This window comes from Poecilia reticulata, chromosome 8 (genome assembly GCF_904066995.2).
Source record: "Poecilia reticulata chromosome 8, P_reticulata-male-v2, whole genome shotgun sequence".
Taxonomy (NCBI): Eukaryota; Metazoa; Chordata; class Actinopteri; order Cyprinodontiformes; family Poeciliidae; genus Poecilia; species Poecilia reticulata.
Genome location: NC_088837.1, coordinates 9,100,160 through 9,119,398, shown reverse-complemented (window position 1 = coordinate 9,119,398; position 19,239 = coordinate 9,100,160). Strand labels below are relative to the sequence as shown.

Genomic DNA, 19,239 nt, shown 5'->3' with positions numbered 1-19,239 from the left:
CTTGTATCCTGACCATAATGCTCCCTTATACAACTCACAGAACAGATGATTGAAATAAAGGCATTTTTTGAAAGTATTTTCTGTGATTTTATTATAGAAATTGAGAACGGGAGGAATCGATTAAAATCAAATCTGGTATGAAAAAAAATCTTGTATCATCCAGCCTTATTCAGCATATTAAATTATATGACTAACTACATATTACTTAATATTCACATTTCTTTGCTGGTATAATCTAAAACTGTTGCATTTTTACATCTCACTTGAATTCCTGATCTACATGCAAATACTTGATATAACGTAAACACTGAGAAAAGGGGAAAAAGTTAGTGAAATGTAGAGAATTACAAATGAGATTCAATTTTATTGTAGGTATAAACGGGATAGCAAAATGAACAGTGAATATATTATATACTTCCTAGCAGCTAATCAGACATCAGACTTGTTTTGCCTTTACTGGTGATGAAAACTCGTCACTCTGGAGGAGAGGAAGACCGGCTCAGCCCCGTCCAGGATGACTGAAGTGTCACGGACTGAAGTGTCACGGTATAGCCAACAAAGTCTGCAGGTAGATCTTTGCATCTCTGGTGCTCTGGTTTCAAGATCATAGTTTAACCAAGTACTGTAAATAAAAAGTTAGTCCACGTTGTGATGATCCGGCAGACTGTGGACTGATGGACGCCGTACCGGTCAGCTGGTCCAGGTGCTTGGATCCAATGGAAAGGTAATCGGCACAACGATCATGGCTCAGAAACGCATCACGAGGTGTTACGATGAAACCTGAAAAATTTTAAAAATCTAATAAGCGTCCATATTTAGCTGCACAACATAATCAAAACTAATAAATCCTCAGCTCTTTTTGAGAGTTTTGCTTGAAAATAAATTGACAATATCTCAGGAAATTAAATGTGTAAGTGAAATAGTTCTGGTATCACAAAGGAACTGCAAAAAAAAAAAAAATGTTTCAGAGTTGTAACAACACTGAAGTTACTGAGAAAGAGTGAACTGAAATACTACTTAGAAAATGCATGTTAAAATCTGAATACTCTTGAAAGTGTGCAGCTGAAATTAATTTAAACTACTAGCAGGCAAAGCACAGTGTTCGCCTAATACCTGCACCAACAGTAATACAAAAAATGATGCATATGAGGCATTAGTTTATAAAAGTCGAGGCAAACATAAATTTATCATTTTAAAAACAAAATGCAGTCATAACCTCATTTTCTAAGCAGAATCTCAGAGGGGAAAAAAAGAGAAATTACGTTGTGTAAAGCAAGAAGCAGCCAAGTGGAAAATTTCACTTTAACGTGGATTATAATTATGAAACAGCAAAGGTAGATGTCATATTTTTGGGATTCGGGAAATACGTGATTTGTACCATTTGTTCTGTGGGTTTTTTATGTGGATCGGTGCCACTGAAACGGCTGTAAAGCGAAGGTTTTGGACCTTAATCTGACTAACTAGTTCGGGCTGAAGCGTTGCTGCCCTCGGCTGTTCTTAAATTACCTGCTCTGTATCGCTTGGACTGCATGTTAAATATATTTTATATAATTGTCACATTAAAAAAAAGCTATGGAGTTGCCTAAAAATAATTTCATACTCCGTATAACACAAACGCAAACATCAACACACGTATTGACTTACCTTGTGCCGAATCGCTGCCTCTGTCCTCAGCCTGTTCTCGTAGCAGTGGATTTCCTCCGGCATTATTTTCCTCCAACAAATTATTCCAGCGAACGAAGCATGTACACTCCCTTTTAACCTCAGTCTTCCCATTTCCGACGCTGGATCTTTAATATCCTCAAGCTTTGAAATAGCAGGCAGCTACAAACCGGGTGTTAGCTGTAGTGGCTAAGTCTTGGCTACAGTCCGCTGTCGCCTTGATATCAGCAGGAAAAAAAAAAAAACTAAGCACTGGATGGTACTGGCTAATTACTGGACACAACGGCACACCACAAAACTCGATTGTTGTACCAGTAGCTCACAGATATTTAAAGTTTTGCGTCTTTTTCATACTACAGATCTTGCAGCTTTGGGTAAAAACAATAGGAGCAAGCAGGACCTGGAACCAATCTATGTGGCATAAATTCAAACGGAAATACGTCACCACCTCTCGTGGCATATACCCCATTCTGAAGCCTTCGGTGTACTTCTAAATCTGCTCCTTAGTCGCATCTTTTCGGGGTTGGTACTGCCTCTAGTGGCGTGGGGGTGGTAACACAACTAATATAATTGCATTACTAAATCAGAATACCGCAAAGTCTTTATTATTTATTATTAATTTTTCATTCTCTTAAGAATGTAGAGCTAAATAAATGATCTAAATAAGACCTTAAAGTGGTTCCAGTTTCTCTCGATGGCCAACCTGTTTAAACTGTGGCAAATTTTAAATACTGTTGAGAAAAATTATTATTTTGAGTGTTTAACACAGTTTAAACATTTTAGAACGAATTTCTTAAGTTTGAACAGGTTTGTGTGAGTGATTTAAAACCCGAAGAACTATTGCTGTTTAAAGTACAAAGGAGAATAGAGGATCTGCAAGAGAATTTCGGCTCAGACCCCTGGAGTCTTATCATTAAAGACAGGAGGTCATAAATTAACATATGCAGGAAGGTGGAGGACATTATCACTTGAATTACTCTGAGAAAGGGAACTTCCAAAACTAACATCTGACATGGTGCAAAAACTGAATATAACATAAAATGTTATAAATCACTAACATTTAATTTGTAAGACATTTTTCTTAGTTATTAATAACATGTTTTGACTAAAAATTCTATTATCTTGTTTTAGAATTAATTTAGTTAATGATGAATGTATTTGAAATTGTATTATTTCTGACTAGAATCACATGAAAATGTTTTGTTTAGTATTAGAAAATACTTAGGTTTATGGTGAATGAATGTCTTAATTCTTATTTGTTTCTAATTCCTAATTAGAAACAGGAATTGTACTTCATTATTTTCTGTTTATTATCTATTGCTTTTGGTTTGATATCAGGACTAAACTTTGGAGATGCTGAGTGCAGAAGAACAAATTGGGTTTTTGGAGAACTTTTCATTGAATTAAAAGTACAGAATTAAAGGTTTGTTCCTGGCAGAGCAGAAGAGAAACCAGAATTTCACAGCTACCTGTGAGGTTCCTGCATCTGTTTCTCTTTGCCCAGATGGCTGTAGAGCCACAGGAGGCCGGATAGTGTTAAGAAAATAAATTTAAAATAAGTTAGTTTTAGAATTTATCATGACTTGATTGAAATACCATAATTATAGTTTTAAAATTTATAACATATTCTGACCTATTGATATATTTTACTGTAGTTAAAGCAGATGGTTTGTCAAGATCTCTGATCTGCCCTTTATCTGTCTGGAAATAATCAGTAGGAAGTTCTAGCTTTTCACACTGATTTGTGAAAGCCATAAACCACCATGAATTCGGAGAGTCTGCTTCCACCTTATTTAACAAAAGGTGTTTGATCTTGCGACCAAACTGCGGGACTTTTTCTAAATTTAAAAGGGCCAGAGATGTCTTCCAATTGGTCAAGTAGAGATACGCCTTATTTGAATACATTAACGAGGAAAACACACCTACAGGTATAAAAGTTTGTGCACAAGGGAAACAATTCGGAAAAAAGCTGATTTATTTTACTTCTGCACCAGCTCTTTCTCCAAGGACGTCCTTGATATTTCTTTGTCTTCTTGTCTCAGGTAACAATGTTTGTATCTGTGTTTCTTCAGTTTCCTGTACTATCTTATATTTTCTTCTGATTGGATTAAATTCTGTAATTCTGTGACGTCAACACGCATTGTTGTGTTTTTGTCCCCGCACGTGGCCACGCGAGAAAACCCGGGATCAAAAGGAAGTATCAGAGCCAGAGTTTTGCTAAATTTAACAGTAATATAAAAATTCTTCCTTAACAATACCTTGGGTCGTTCCTGGACAGTCAGCTCAACTTTGCTGAAAACACTGACTATATTTTGAAGAACTGTTCTCAGAGACTCTACCTTTTAAGAAGACTTAGTGATCATGGGGTGACCCAACTAGACTCTAGACCCCAATGTCTTGAATTTGGGGGAACAAAATCATATTTTATTTATCACTACAGAAGGGTTCAGTGAATGCGCATATGAAACTGGTGGTTCGGTACCTCAAAAAAGGTTAAGAGCCACTGAGCTAAACAAAACCTGTTCAGATTTTTAAATAAAAATAAACATACAATATTGAAAGGCTACGAAAGAATAATTTTCTTTATGACAAGATAAATACAAAATATCTAACTGGTAATCAAGTGTCATTCTCTAGATGAAATCCAATCCAGTGTTTTTTGCCCTTTTCTGAAAATATTTTATTATTATTATTATTATTATTATTATTATTATTATTATTATTATTATTATTATTATTATTATTATTAGCAGTAGTACTAACTGGTTGAATTAGAAACAGTCGCTGTCATGTTCTTATTGCTTAACGAAAAATTGTAATTCTGCTTCCATTTTGTCACTTTTGCTAGTTTTAATGTAGGTCAGGCGTTCAAACCAAAGACAGGAAAGCAGAGAACAAGAAAAAATGCAGAAACATATCAATACTTAATATGAATTAATATTAACATTTATTTATTAAAATTTATATTCATAAGATGAAAGGGTAAATATCTGTATCCTTAAAAACAATGTTGCGGTTCCCAAACAGTCCACTGGGTGTCAGTAGAGTTTTATGTGATACATAAAAACACAACATGATATCCAATAGATGATAGAGATGTTGCAACTGAGGTCAAAAACAACCACATGAAAAACAAACCAGAATTAAAACAGCAAACAGTGCTCTGCAGCACTACACATGTACAGGAAACAGAAAAAGAAAACTCTATACACTGACAATTGTGTTTAACATAAGCTCTTAAAAAGTTAAATATAACAATATGAAATGCTCAAGCAACGTAAGTTAATACTTCAAAAAAGCTTTTTCTGGTGAAAGAAATTGTGTATTTTTATGGTGGTTCTAATGAGAGACAATTCATGACAATGGCAGGTCAAATTTGGTACCAGTAAGACATCTGATTAAGGTTTATGACTTTTAGATGAACAAACAAAAAAAACAAAAAACAATTTTGTTTAGTGTTGAGATTTGCTGTAATTTTAACAAATCTTTAGAAATGAAACAATGAATTCACATTCTTGCCCTACAACATATTGTTCCATCCATTTTCAAGTATCAGCTAGAGACAGCAGAGCATAATCATTTGAATGTCCATTCTCCCAGGCCTCTTTATTTTAGTCTTCCCTAGATTATGTGGTCTAAACTCTATTACAAATTAGCACAATGAATCACTGACGGTCATTTTGAACATTTTCAATAAATTTCAAATTTGCTTTCTTTAAATGTTCAAACATAAACATCAATCCCAAGATTGATACACGTATCAGTTAATAAGCATAAATGAAATATATTGTTCTGGAAGAGAAATAGCTTGACCAGAGAGGAAGAACCAGCAAACGTTTCTTACTTCAAACATCTTCAGTATTTTAAAAATACAAAATAAGCAGTGGTTTATAACAATAAATAGCTTCTCAGAGAAGCTATTACAAAAGTCAGTAACAAAGAAAATCTTCATTCATATTTCAAGTTTGTCTGTTTCATTCAATTTTAATCCCAAATAACACACTACATCACTGGTTCCTCTTTCTTTAAGAAATCACAAATTAGCATAAAAAGAAAACAAACCAAGCGTCAAAATCCTACATGTGACACTTTCACTATGACTTCACTACACTTCTTTTATGCTTTGAGTAATATATCTTATTTATTTCTACTGCTAAAACCTAAACTGAATTAAACATACACTTCAAATATGTACACAAAAATGTTGCAGTTTACTGAAAATACGGGCCCTTTGGTCAACCCTTTCGTCACAGTCAAAGGAATTTTTACACTTTTCTTCTTGTGAAAATTGATGGAATTGGTTGGCAAAAAAAAATAAATAAAGAAGACAATGTGTTAGCAAAAGCTCCTGACAGGAATTGAAGTTCCAGATAAAAATACTAAAAACCTGATGGAGAGAAAATGTGAAAATGCCCCTTTGTTGTTATGCATGAACATCCAAAAATCCTATCTATGTTGTTGCTTGCCCTGTCACATCTATGTACGTTTCCTAAGCACCAGGTACATGAAGCCGCTGATGAGAGTCATGGGAAAGCTAACCCATGCCACGATGTAAGAGGAACCGTAGGAGCCATGTTTGAGACTGACTGCATGGAAGTTCTTGTTCTCGGCTGTGTAGATGGACGCAGAGATCATCACACATAGAGCTGGAAGGAAGAGACAAAAAGTAAAAAGTTACAAGTCAGCTAGCAGGGACTTCAGTGAATGTTCAAGTAAATCAAGTATGCAGTTTTGAAGTGTTAAATAGTACCCAGATTGCTTTTTATTTAAGTAACTAAGAACACATCATGTTACTTTTTTATTCAAGGTTAACAACAGAATAATTTTTTTCCAAAATTATTCTGTACATCTTAACATTTTGCACAACTGCATGTTCATTGGTACTGAATACCAATGAATACTAAACTATACATTTCACACAAGTGGATTCTATTCTATAAATTTAACACCAATATTTACTGACTGTACTAGATTTCATTTAGTGGCAAGAAGTGGATCTTGTTCCACCTCTGGTTTTATTTGGTAGCAACAACCAACCGTGGTAGCAGTTTGCAGTCGACAACATCACATTGGCAAAGTGATAGCGCATGTGTTTTACGTACAGGCAAGCAACTGGATAACAGCTGTGAAAATGAATCTCTCTCCCTGTTTGATGCTGAACAGCTGAAGCATGAAGACAAAGAAGCTGACGCAGCACAAAATGGTTGCCAGGATGATCGTAGCCTGAACTGCCTGTAGATAAACTGAGGGGGGGAGAAAAAAAGTGAAAATGAGCTTTAAATGAGCTCAAACATGTGTGAGGAACACAGAGTTGGTATTTCATATTACCAGCTTCGGTAGAGTGGCTGTTCTCCACAATGTAGCAGGTGCTGTTACAGGTGTACCACAAGTCGGAATAGATTACTTCACGACCGGTAGGTGACACCACCCACCATGCCTTTATCAGGGAGGGATAGGTTGACAAGATTAAAAAGCACATCTTGAAACGCTGCGTGTGGAAGACATAATAGATCATTGTTCTGTGCTTACATTGTGAATTGTAGCAACAAACAGCAAGATGGCTGAAGCCAGGTGAAAGAGGATGATGAAGGCTAAGATGATCAACATGACTCCCCTGTTAGTCTGAGTCTAGTGCACTGTACTGTCCGTCTCTCTTTGGTTTCCAGCTGAAAGGCCTGTGGGTTGTTTCAGGAGCTGGTTGGTTCTTCACTGGCTGGAAACTGTACGATGTATGTCGATGCTTCGGGTAGGGATACTTCTGAATGCTTGTGCTTTAGGGCACACAGGTTGGGCTGCAGGATGAGGGTGAAGACTGGATCAAAATCTGTCAAAGGTGAAAAAAAGCCTGTAAAGATTCATTTCTGTAGTTATATGAACTATAACTGTGAACTATAGATTCTCACTGTAGGCCACTCTCGCAAAAAATTCATGAGAAACTAGTGAAAGGATTTAGACAACAGATAAGAATAAATTCAACCATTATGTCTTAAACTAACCTCTCATTTAAACTAAATGAGAGGTGAAGAAAGCAGCATTAATGTGCATAGCTTTCAACACATCTGGAGCCAATTCCCAGCATTCAGCTTTTGCAAACATCTGAGAAAAACGCAGTGGTAATAAAACAAAAAAAAAAGAAAATAATTGTCGTCTCAAAGTCTCCCCTTGAAATTACAGAGAAATGTTTGTGTTGTGTCTGCCTCTGAGCCTGCGTCTGAGATACTGAGCTTGTTAGTATATACATCTGCAATGAGTGGGAGTGTTTATTTCAAGGCCTTAATTCAGACAATGAATTGTTGACAGAAGCAAAAACTCCAGACACACAATTCTGTACTACGGAGGACAACGGTATGAAATGTATATACAGAACAACTCTTAAGCTCAGTCAAATTGAATCTACAAATTGTAAATGAAGTGCAGACAATGTGTTGTTTCAGAGCACAGATTATTCTTCCGTTTGTTGCTTGAAGAGTCCCCTGGGTCTCTGTGCCATTATAACAAAAGTAAAAGACCGCAGTATTTGGCTACAGAAATCAGCATAATCCACGTGTCATCAGTCATTTAGATGTGAATTCTCTACTATTATTTCCTTTTAATCCATGCAAGAAGCTATAGCTGTGCTGAAGCTTAAACTATCTTATTATATTCTTACACTATATTATAGTACTGTAGCATTAATAGAACTTGTCACAGGGCAACCATTAAACTTAATATGTTTGTGATTAGGTATTATTCTTACATAAAAGTTACATCATGTTTTTCTCACCTTTTCTGTGTCCCCTACATTGCTTGTGGTAAACTTTAAACAGGACTCCTTATAGCTTTCTTCGTGCCATTTTCAAATAAAAGGTTAGATTTGTGGAATGCGAAACTAATAGTTGTCCAGATTCGCCCAAAGGAGCTAGAGTTACCATTAGCCTCTTGGGTGCTTCTCTGATGAATGATCTTGCCAGTTTATTTTGACTGCTATGTCTTTCCAATTTCAGATGATGACTTGAACAGTGGTCAGTGAGATGTTTGAGGAGACTAGTTGGACTGAATTTTATTTGGGGTAAAAGAGCAAATAGAGAATGTTTTGATCTTATTTGTCAGAAACTTTGAAAATTTTGCATATAATTTATTCTCCATTATCAACTACTCTGTGTTATTCAATTAACACTGAAAACTTGATGAAATACATTAAAGTTTGTGGTTGTTGTGTAATCAATCATGGAATAGCTCAAGGTGTAGTAGTTTAAAGCCAGCACATGAAAAAAGCAGACAGTTGGCAGAAAGCATGTGGTTATTTGACTGACCACACCTCTAAAATTTTATTGTTTGATTATATGAACTGATCATATCAGATGGATCCCTATTTCTATGATAGAAATAAAAACTCAATCCAAGTCAAACGTTCAGTGTTTATCCATGTCTGCTATCCTATTATGTTTTATAACATCTAAATCTGAAGTTATTAACTGAAAATCAAATTTGTTTCTAAACACGATGACCAATCTAAAATGAAACTATGTGAATTACAAGGGTCAGCGAGTCTCTTTAAACAGACATTAATTGAACAGGCCTCTTGGCTCTTCCTTTATTGATGCCAGGCTCTCAACATTCATCACAGCAGCTTATTTCATGCAGTAGCGACACACAAGACAACCTCATTCTGTGTGATTTTAAGGCCAAGTTACGCCAATCAATTCAGAAACTATTTTAAAAGAAGACGTTCCCTTGAAGAAAACAGTGGAGTCAGGAAATAAATTATTTGCAAGGCATCTTTGGAGCAAAAAGAGCTTCACATGCTTGTATTGAACATGTAAGAACCTGCAGTTTTTTGGTCTGAAATGTTGCTACTTATAGCAAGAAAATCGCTGAGTTGGCAACAGAGGTCTTACTATTGTTAGCTGCACATGTGCAGACATGACCTGGTGGGTGGATCTGTCAGTCAACCCTCTCTGACGGCAGAGCAAAACAGGACAGTGGTTAATTTTTACACCTTTTTCAAGGTGGATAAGATCAGTGGATAATATCATCTTCACATGTAAGTATCGGCCGATCTCCCAAAATTAAGAAAATCGTGGCCAATTGATCAGTGCATCCCTACTTGAAAGCTATCTATCTATAGCTTTCAAGTGATACCGATCTTAACACCTTTTAGAAGTCCAATGTTGAGCATTGACACAGGCCAAGTTGCACCAAGCATTTAAAAAGTTTTGTTTTCAAAACTGAAGCAGTGCTGTTCCTATAATTCCTAAGTAAGACGTCACAGAAAGTGTCAGAGTGACAGGAGCCGTCTCCAGCTATATGGCAAACAGAATAAAGCAATGCTGCGAGGCAAAAAGCTGGTCAGCGATCATAGGAAGGCTTTGATTGCTGTAATGCTAATTAGATCATCTTTTCTACAGATTTCTGAGTAGAGTATTAGCTAAATCTGATTATGGTCTGAACAATGCTGAGATTCACTGCATACACTGGTCATGAACTGATTATGTAACCAAATGAGAGATCTGTCATTTATGTTGTACAACAAGCGACCAGGCAAGTGACCTTATAAATGAAGCTACTGAAAGGGGCTGAGCTCTGCAGAAGACCTGTTTATGTTCATATCTGTTGGGAATAATATTTCATCCAGTGTTTCCTGTCGAGTGAGCATCCTCACTGGACACAAGTCAGTATATTCACTGACTTTGGTCAATTTATAGCATTCCTTTAAGCTTATAGGGGGGTTAAAAACATTACATGGCTGTAGATTAAGAACCTCATAAATATAACGATCACAACTACTGTCTGTCTTCTGTGTACTGTGTCACACATCAAACTGTGTCAATGTGGCAATTATGCTGGACAAGCTTACGCAATCTGACTTCAGAAACCGCCTCCCAATAACACTTTGAAGCTGTGGAGGCAGAGACCCAAACAAAATTAAAGGCACATGTGTGAAACTCAGACACACACTCAAAAACACAGAGCCAGACAGTAATGGAATTAGTCTCGTCTGCCAAAATAGAGCTACAATAAAAACAACCTCTCTCCACCAACAGGAAGCCAGCCGCCGTTTTTGTGTGCCAGTCGTGCATGTGGCTGTGGGATGTGGCGTGGAATAGGACTTCCCACTTTGAATTGGGGGTCGGGGGGGCGGGGGGATCAACAGCATTGGCAATGAGTGACGGGCTGTTTTACATGTGTGTTTTCATATGGGTATAATTCATGAATAAAAGGCTACAAAGCTCTACATTTGTATTCCCTTAATTATTTATCTAATTTCCTTTGTCTGGAGGCAGATGTTCATATTCTTTCATGAATAGCAAATGCCTTCTAATGTCCCCTAAACAATCAAAAAAGAGGAAAATGTTCAATTCTGGGGCAGGATAAAATGCATTGCACTTTGGCAGAAAGCATGTAAAGTCATCTTTGTTTCCAGGAGCAGCAAGTAAAAGGTGACAACTCCCAATTGGCAGCACAGGTATAAAAGCAATAGAAAATGCAACTGAGAGATAAGTTATAATTTTATCTTGAGCTTGCTCCCCCCCGCACCCCCTTCACCCTTTTCTAATGCTGTCTAGGCAACTGTCCTAATTCACAAACTACCACCAGAAGCATTTGATCCTAATTTCCTTAAAAGTCTAATGATTACATCCACCATTGGCATCCAAGGCTTAACTAACCATGAGAGAAATTATTTGGCGAAAAGCTTTTACACAAACACAGTGTCATTGACAGGGAAGAGAGGAGGAAAAGGGAGGAGGCAGGAAGAGAAGAAAATGATTTCCATTGGAGGGTAAGGAGAAGGATGTTACAAGTGTAAACACACACACATTTTTGGTTTACCAAGAACCAAAATACACAAACAAAAAAAGAAGGATGTTGGATGATTCAACAGCCTAACCAACATGGAGAAGAGCGGACATCAAAGCCTGTCAATGACTTGGCATGATTATGTAAATGTTAAGAATGTAAACTTTAAATGCCAAGTCCTATTTATATGACCTAAAAACAAATGTCTGACCTCCCATTTTCAAGTGTCACGGTGACACTGAGCAATTTTTTTATATTTTTAATTCAAAATGAATCACTTTGGACTGAAGTGTCCAACGTTAATCCTGAATTGCCACTGTCCTCCATGTTTTACATCACAGGTCTCCAACCCCAGTTTTAACGAGCCACTGGAGTGCAACTTTAAATGGATTCCTAATCCAATACACTTGAATATAATGATTGAAATACCTGACCTGTTAATGAGCCATTCTTTTGATTCATGTGTGCTGATTTCTGCAGGCTAGTCTTTTCTCTGTAACATCATTTCTCACGAGGCATGGGGGGGAGGGCAAAACATGGGGGGGTTATAAAAGTGGAATCAGAGCTTTGGATTTGCCAGACCCAATCTACACGTAGCCAATCTTAAAGTTATGCAGCTGAAATAAGAAAGGGACAAACATAAATTAGTGTTTTATAATGGAAGTCACTTTAACTTGAGCACAATTTCTGAGCTAATTTTGTACTGGATGAGATAGCGTTTGCTGCATGTGATGTTTGGAAACTCTGACTTTTTGGAGCCAAATATAAAGAACCACAGAGACAGATAAACTTCCACCACCAACTGGACGCGCTAACACATGCAACTAGAAGCAGGCACACATGCAGCCATTCCTCCTCTCCACTCAGCCTTATAATAGGAGGCTGGGGGACTCAGTATTTGAGTACAAGTTTGCGTGTGTGTGTGTGTGCGTGTGTGTGTGTGTGTGTGTGTGTGTGTGTGTGTGTGTGTGTGTGTGTGTGTGTGTGTGTGTGTGTGTGTGTGTGTGTGTGTGTGTGTGTGTGTGTGCGTGAGCATGTCGGCTGATTCTCTTGCCTGGTGGAAAATGCTGACTTTTAAAGTCCTTTTTTTTACTCCTTTCATAAAACACAAAGCCACAGACTTAACTGGGCTGCTGAGTCTCACTCCCCCGTCTCTCTCAGCGTCCCACTCTTCCTGTCTCTGTCCTTTCTCTGTGTTTCTCTCACTCCTGCTATGTACACGAGTGACTGAAGTATAAAAAGACCAAAAATATATTTTTCTCTTTTAACTTTCATTTTATAAAAACTCCATCATATCTGTTTTGCATGTAACCTTAAATACATTAAAATTATTGTGTTGAATTATTTTTGCTAAATTTTTAATGTTAGTGGAAGTCAACTTAACATTCAGGGTTTTTTTTAAAGCATATTTGTATTACTTTAAGGATTATTAGGTAGCAATAAATAATTTGGGAAGACTGGAAGCTAAAAAGATATCCGAGCTGTTTAATCCAAACTGTTCCCAAACAACAGAGTGTGAAAATTAACATCAAAGGTAATATAAATCTAATTTAGATTTTTGCAACTAAAAATTATATAACTTCATAAAATGCAGTTCAGCAGAGATACACTAGAGACTACTATACTCTCCAACTAGGAAAAAAAAAGAAATTTATATGTGTAGAAAAGAAAAATAATTCATAAACAGTGAACTGTTTAAAGGAGTAGTTGATTACTGAACTGTGATTACAATTTAAAAATGTCAGTCTCATTAAACAAAACTAATCGGTTCACGTCTATCAATAGGGTAAATTCTTTTTTAAATAAGATTTGGCAGCCTGCTTTATAGAAGGAAACGTGTTATAAAAAATACATTTAATCTGAGCATTGCGATATATTAAAACTGAAACAATTACGTTGGAAGTAATCATTTACAGAATCAATAATAATAATAATAATAATAATAATAATAATAATAATAATAATAATAATAATAATAATAATAATAATAATAATTAATTAAAGAAAAAGTAAAGAAACAAACATGAGACTACTTGAAAGGAAATGACCATTCATTCACTGGCTCAAGAATCATTCACTCATGTTTTTTTTCTTTTTTTTAGCCTTTGCAGTTAAGGCGCGCTAATTAGATCTAAAAGTAGCATATTTAACAATTTTTTCTACAACTGCAAAATTGTTATTGCAAGTAGAAATGTGACAGTCTTCAGAGCTGTGAAGGCCATAACATACACAGCACCAGAGTTACAACATCCAAGAGAGCAAGGCAGCGAGCTGCGACCACAAGAATGTGACGATACGCTATAATCTGTGGGCTGCGCCGAACCACGCTTTCTGTTAAACACAAGTTTCTGAGATAATTAAGCTGCTTTGTTATTTACAAGCTGGGCTGACTTTGTTATCTGCACTCACTGGGACTATAACTGAGCTGTCAAGTCTTAGATAAAACTGATCAATCTCAGTTCCTCCAAGTCGGCTCCACCCCTCTTCTTTTAGAAACAAGCATCTGCTCCATAGTGTTTCATCTTTACGCCACACAGAGCTGATTCTAAACAATAGAATCCACTGGCAAAGCAAAGAAGGGTGCAATGGCTATTTATACAGCCAAAATGGAAACATTATTAAAACTGAAAAATATTTCACACAGTTTTTTTCCTCAGACATAACCTGTGTAATTTTTCATCTTCATCAGTACATTTTTATAGCATCAGCAGCCATGGTGCATTGATTGTTGGATAAAATACAAAAGGCACTTCCCAATCTCTGACAAGCTAATACAGATAAGTTTGGAAGTACACAAAAAAGCTCACAAGAAAGCATATACACACACAGAGCTGCAGAGTTATAGATAAAAGCAGTTTAATGCGTGTAATTTCTAACACTTTTATGTGGAGTAGTCCACGTTAGGAGTAGAAGAGGCATGTAAGTGCTTGAACCTCTAAGAAGAGGAAAAGGTTTTCTGAACTGCATGACAGATGGTAAAACACTTTCTCTGGACAAAGATTTAACAGTTCGTCCAGAGGATGTGACCACAGGATAGGCCCAATTTCTAGACTAAATTTTCCGTAATATGTCAACTTGATTGTGCCATACTGAAAGACAAGCTTAGTTAAGTGAAGAACCTTCTTTCAATTTCTTTAGGAATTGCAGATTTCACAACTCTATCTTCTAGTACATCAGTGCTTCATATTTTTTCATTTAAGAAGCATGATTACAAAAGTTTACCGTAAATGTATGAAGCCTAAATACCAAAATATTTTTCCAAATTCATTTTTGTTTTTTACACATGTATCCAGACATAGAAAGTCATTATTTTCATACTTGCCTTGCCATACTGACTTCATTAGTACTATTAATATAGAAAAAAAAGAGTTTCCATTTTTAATTTTATGAAATCTTCATAAGATGGTGAAGAGTGTTGTTGTCTCTTAGAATACAACTACTCAGTAGTTATAAGTCTTAGACGATTGAGATTACATATATAAATAAAATATGTGAAAATTTAAAAATGCCTGTAATGCCTCCAGATATACGATCTTTAAAGTATTTTACCACTTTTTAAGAAGTCTTAATGTGCAATAGAGCGATGGGAAAAACACTTTGGCTTTCCTTTTTTTTTTTTCTGGATGTAGCCTCAACTGCAACCTCACTCCGCTCCTCGTTTATTTTCAGTAAGGACAACTGTTTTACTTCTTGATATTTAATGCTTAATGTTCATACAGTAAGCAGTAAACAAGACGTTTAACCTTTAGGCCCCAGCTTTCAGACAGTACTGGACGAAGTTTTAAAAAATCGAGAAGCATCACCAATTAATACTTCAATTGATGAAGTATTAATAGAGAATTTTTAAGAACCAAGCCAAATAGGATTGATTATTATTCTAAAGCTTTCTCCCTGTGCATTCATATTATTAATTATTTCTTATTGCAAAATTAAGGGAATTTAATCAAAGCTTATTTTTTTTACTAATATAACTACTTTATGTTGACATGAGCTGTATGTAAATACTAACAGTCAGTAGTAATTTTTGATATAAGCCATATAGGCAGTTGCTCAGGGTGGCATTTCAAAGGGGATGTAGATATAAATGGCAATGCACCCCATTTTATCCCACGCCAGAGCCTCAGATAAGTTCCTGCGTTTTAATTGGTTGGAGTGCAGCAGAAGGAGTCACTGGCATAGGGCACCATGCATGCAAGAGCCACCACCACAAACAGCTAGCATGCAGCGACTGAACAGATGAACAGCTGATTAAGAATCATCAGTGTCATTCTAAAAGACAATTACAGCCAGTGCTCTTGTTTAAGTCATAAAACAACAGCCAGTGAGTGATATGTCATGCTTCTGTATATGAACGTAAATAAAACAGTTACTTGGCGTAGATCTGTAAATACTAGAGTAATGGAGCCGTTACAGTTTTGATGGCTGCAAAGGTGCCTAAAAAAACAATCCACACACATAAATACACACAACCTCCTTCTGACATAGGAATTCCTTCAAGTCGATTGCCAACAAGACTTTTATGTGCCTGTGTCTTTTTCCCCTACATTCCTCATGTGACAGCCTTGAGTAATGACTTCCATATGGCATAGTGAGACAGAAAGAAGAACTCAACTTTTATCTCCATCTCCACCTGTTTATTATCCCCCCGTTGTCTGCCTTTGTTCTTCCCCTAAATGCTCTACACTTGTTCAGAGGATATATATCTGTCAGCCCAACCTTCTACATACCTGGGTGTTTAGCGTCCCATTTGTCAAATTCACACCTTTCTCTTATCAGATGCTCTCACATGCCAACATCTCCCACCACAATGGACATCTTGGACAAGACAGCAGATTTGAGAAACATTAAAATGCCCTTTGAAAGCGAGAGTCTCGTTGAGAGCGATTATTCAGAGATGGAAGGAATATGCAATGTCTTGTCTTATGGGTGAGGATGATAAAGGGACAGGTGAGAGATCTGTCCATAACTACACAGTTGGAGCTTTAAATTATTCCACGTAATTTGGGATCACTAGGAGAACCAGTTACAGTAAAATGTACTGGACTCAAATTTTGAAGCTGTCTGGTTCAGAGGCTTAGAAGAAAGTGCTTAAAAACAAGTATGACCCACAGAATTGGGACTGAACACTTACTTAATTTAATAAGATGCAAATGTAATTAAACTGTTGGGTAAAGTACTTTTTTCCGGATTTTGAGGTGATGTTCATTGGTTGCTTGAGTTATTCTTCAATCTAAGGAAAGTTTGAGGTGCTTCTTGTAAACCAACACTGTTCAGTGTCAGTGTGAAACTCACATCTGGAGTTAACAAGTGTAAATTGAGCAGACTTTTTTCTGCATAAGTTTCTGAAGTGCACACTGAAATTTACAAAATATCTGCATTTGTTTGCAGCCAAACTTTAAATTAAGCTACACGTTAGGACAGTGAGCAATCAGAAGGTAAATGGTTTTGAATCAATCCAATTTTAATCAAACCATTAGTTCACTTTAAAGTCTGTCTAATGATATAGTGGAGAAAGTGAGACGTCATTCTAGTGTGACGGCAAATGTAAGGCACTAGTAAGTCTTGTGTTGGTCACAAGTGGTGATGTTTATCTGTCTCTAAGTCAATGGACCATGTGTGATATCAGTACATCCTCCCTAACCATTGCTGTACGCCTCAGTGGAAAGGAGACATGAAGGATGTCCCACCCATCTTTTTTACCTGCAGCTCACTCCTCCACTTGTTAGATGTGTGTAGTCTGTGATTAGCAGAATAGTATAAAGGAATGACATTCTGCTACTAAATTTAGTTGTTCATTTAAATTGTCTGTTTCAAAATCCTATTAACAATAAAGAAATATTATAAATAATGTCATCATAACAGTAACAAACAATACACTACTTTATGTTAACAGAAACAGAGGGGAAATTACTGTCTCACTATCTCAAAAACGTGATTAGATTCGTTTTAACGTTTGTGTAAATCATGCTAAATTTAGTCAATGTTATTTTATGAGAATTTCATCTTGGTTTATGTCAGCAACATGTAACATTAAAGCAACATTTAGCTTTACAGAGACTATCTTTATTGATCCAGGCTAAATAAGTGCTCCCCCGTGTCTCAAATACATATTGGTAGTTTTATCCACAAGAGGGCGCACTAAGTAACGGGAGACTGCGATAGTGATGGACTGCCACATACAAAGTGAAAGATGTGCACTGTTATGCATTGGGACACATTGCCAAAACAACTCCATTATATATGGGTCTTTTATATAACTTATTTATGCTAGTGGTAATTTCACAACTAGTCATGAGTAGGGCATTAACCACCGGAGTTAAACTGGCATCTTACTTAACAAGCCCCTAAGAATAATGAATTAAATAAAATCATTTTATTTTATTGTGCATCATCGTGTTTTTTTTAAGAGTTATTCTATCTTGATGTATTTTGCTGGCATTTTACAGTAGTTTATATATGCTGATTGCGTTAATGATTACTTCAATTGTGGATACTTTGGACAAAACAATGTTTTAAATGTGTCATAAGAACAAACTTAGAAAACGTCGATAGAAATAAACTATTTTTGATTGAACTAATCTAAAAAAGAGAAACGTCTGCCACTTTGAGTTGCTGGGGAACCTGCAAATTTCCTGCATCAGCTTAAGAAAAAAAAAAAAAAGCTTTCTCTTCCTTCCCAATGCACCAAACATGAATTCACTTTGGGCTACGTTTCCCTAAAAGACACACACACACGCACACACCCACAAACACACACACACACACACACACTGACAACGCCCCGTTCATCTTGAGCGCCTCAGTTACGAGCTTAGCAAAAAAATATCCGCGGGCGAAATGCGACAGAAAGGGACTTTTCAAGAGTCTAAACATGACAATAAACCTTTCCAAAATAGATGGATTACTAAGTTTAGAGCGCAAGTTTCTCTTAAAGAATTTGAAAAACTCAACTTTATATCTGAATAAACTGAGAATTGCACAAAAAATTTTGCTCAACATTTCAGTGAACCAAACATAACCAATTTTAAGTTTACTCACCGAGCTTGGGACGTAGAGGAAGCAAATTTGTGTAAAGTTTCCAGAAAAGAAGGAAAGAGACGCGTTAGATAAAGAAAACTGCCTCCAAAAGCTACACACAGCAGGAATCTTTACTCGAAGCCCACTCCTCAAAAACAGACCCCAAAAAAAGTCCAATAGGCTCGCGCTCTCTGACCCCGGCTGTCGCGAGCGCGTGTGGGAGGGCTTGAGACCTAAAGCAGGGTGTGGTCTCTGGTTGGATCTGGGCTCGGGAGCTGTGCGTGAGTGCGTAACGGCGGTATATGAGGACACACAATCCAATGATGGTTTAACTAAGCAGTAGTTCTGCTTTAACCGAGTGACTCTAGGAAATGAATTTGCGTGTGCGTGAATGTATTTGAGGTTTTTGTGGGAAAAGTGTTTCCTCACATATGGAAGGAGAAAGGGCCGGGAGGGGAGGAAGAGAGACGTTCAGTTGGAGGCAGACAAGAGGAAATTAAAGAGATGAAAAGGGGATGGAAAGTCAGAAGCAGGGTATGAAGGTTCAGGAAGAGTGCAGGATCTGGGGAAGGAGGAAATGGAATATGATAGTAATCCTACACAGAGTGCCTTGCAGAAGGATTCATACCCTTGATGTTTTTTTTTTTACATTTTGCCACGTTACACCCATGAAGCTATTATTTGACAGTGGATTTTATGATGTGGGTCACCACAAAGCAGTGCTCTATTGTGAAGTGGATCAAAGAATATGCATGGTTTAAAGTTTTTTAAACTCTTTTTAAA

At 36.7% G+C, this 19,239-nt stretch overlaps 1 protein-coding gene and 1 long non-coding RNA gene across 2 annotated transcripts; both read right to left on the bottom strand.

The window, feature by feature from the left end:
• Window positions 1-344: 344 nt before the first annotated feature.
• Window positions 345-2,351, bottom strand: LOC145552490 (uncharacterized). The gene is made up of 2 exons (XR_014088550.1): window positions 1,645-2,351; window positions 345-780 (listed from the first exon to the last, which is right to left on the bottom strand). It is a non-coding gene; the product is annotated as an uncharacterized LOC145552490 (long non-coding RNA).
• A 2,230-nt stretch (window positions 2,352-4,581) lies between these two features.
• Window positions 4,582-18,754, bottom strand: emp2 (epithelial membrane protein 2). Its single transcript, XM_008415749.3, has 5 exons — window positions 18,478-18,754; window positions 7,192-7,486; window positions 6,991-7,099; window positions 6,765-6,905; window positions 4,582-6,308 (listed from the first exon to the last, which is right to left on the bottom strand). Exons 2-5 carry the CDS (start codon window positions 7,267-7,269, stop codon window positions 6,139-6,141), a joined length of 498 nt encoding a protein of 165 aa, XP_008413971.1. The 5' UTR covers window positions 7,270-7,486; window positions 18,478-18,754; the 3' UTR covers window positions 4,582-6,138.
• Window positions 18,755-19,239: the final 485 nt, after the last annotated feature.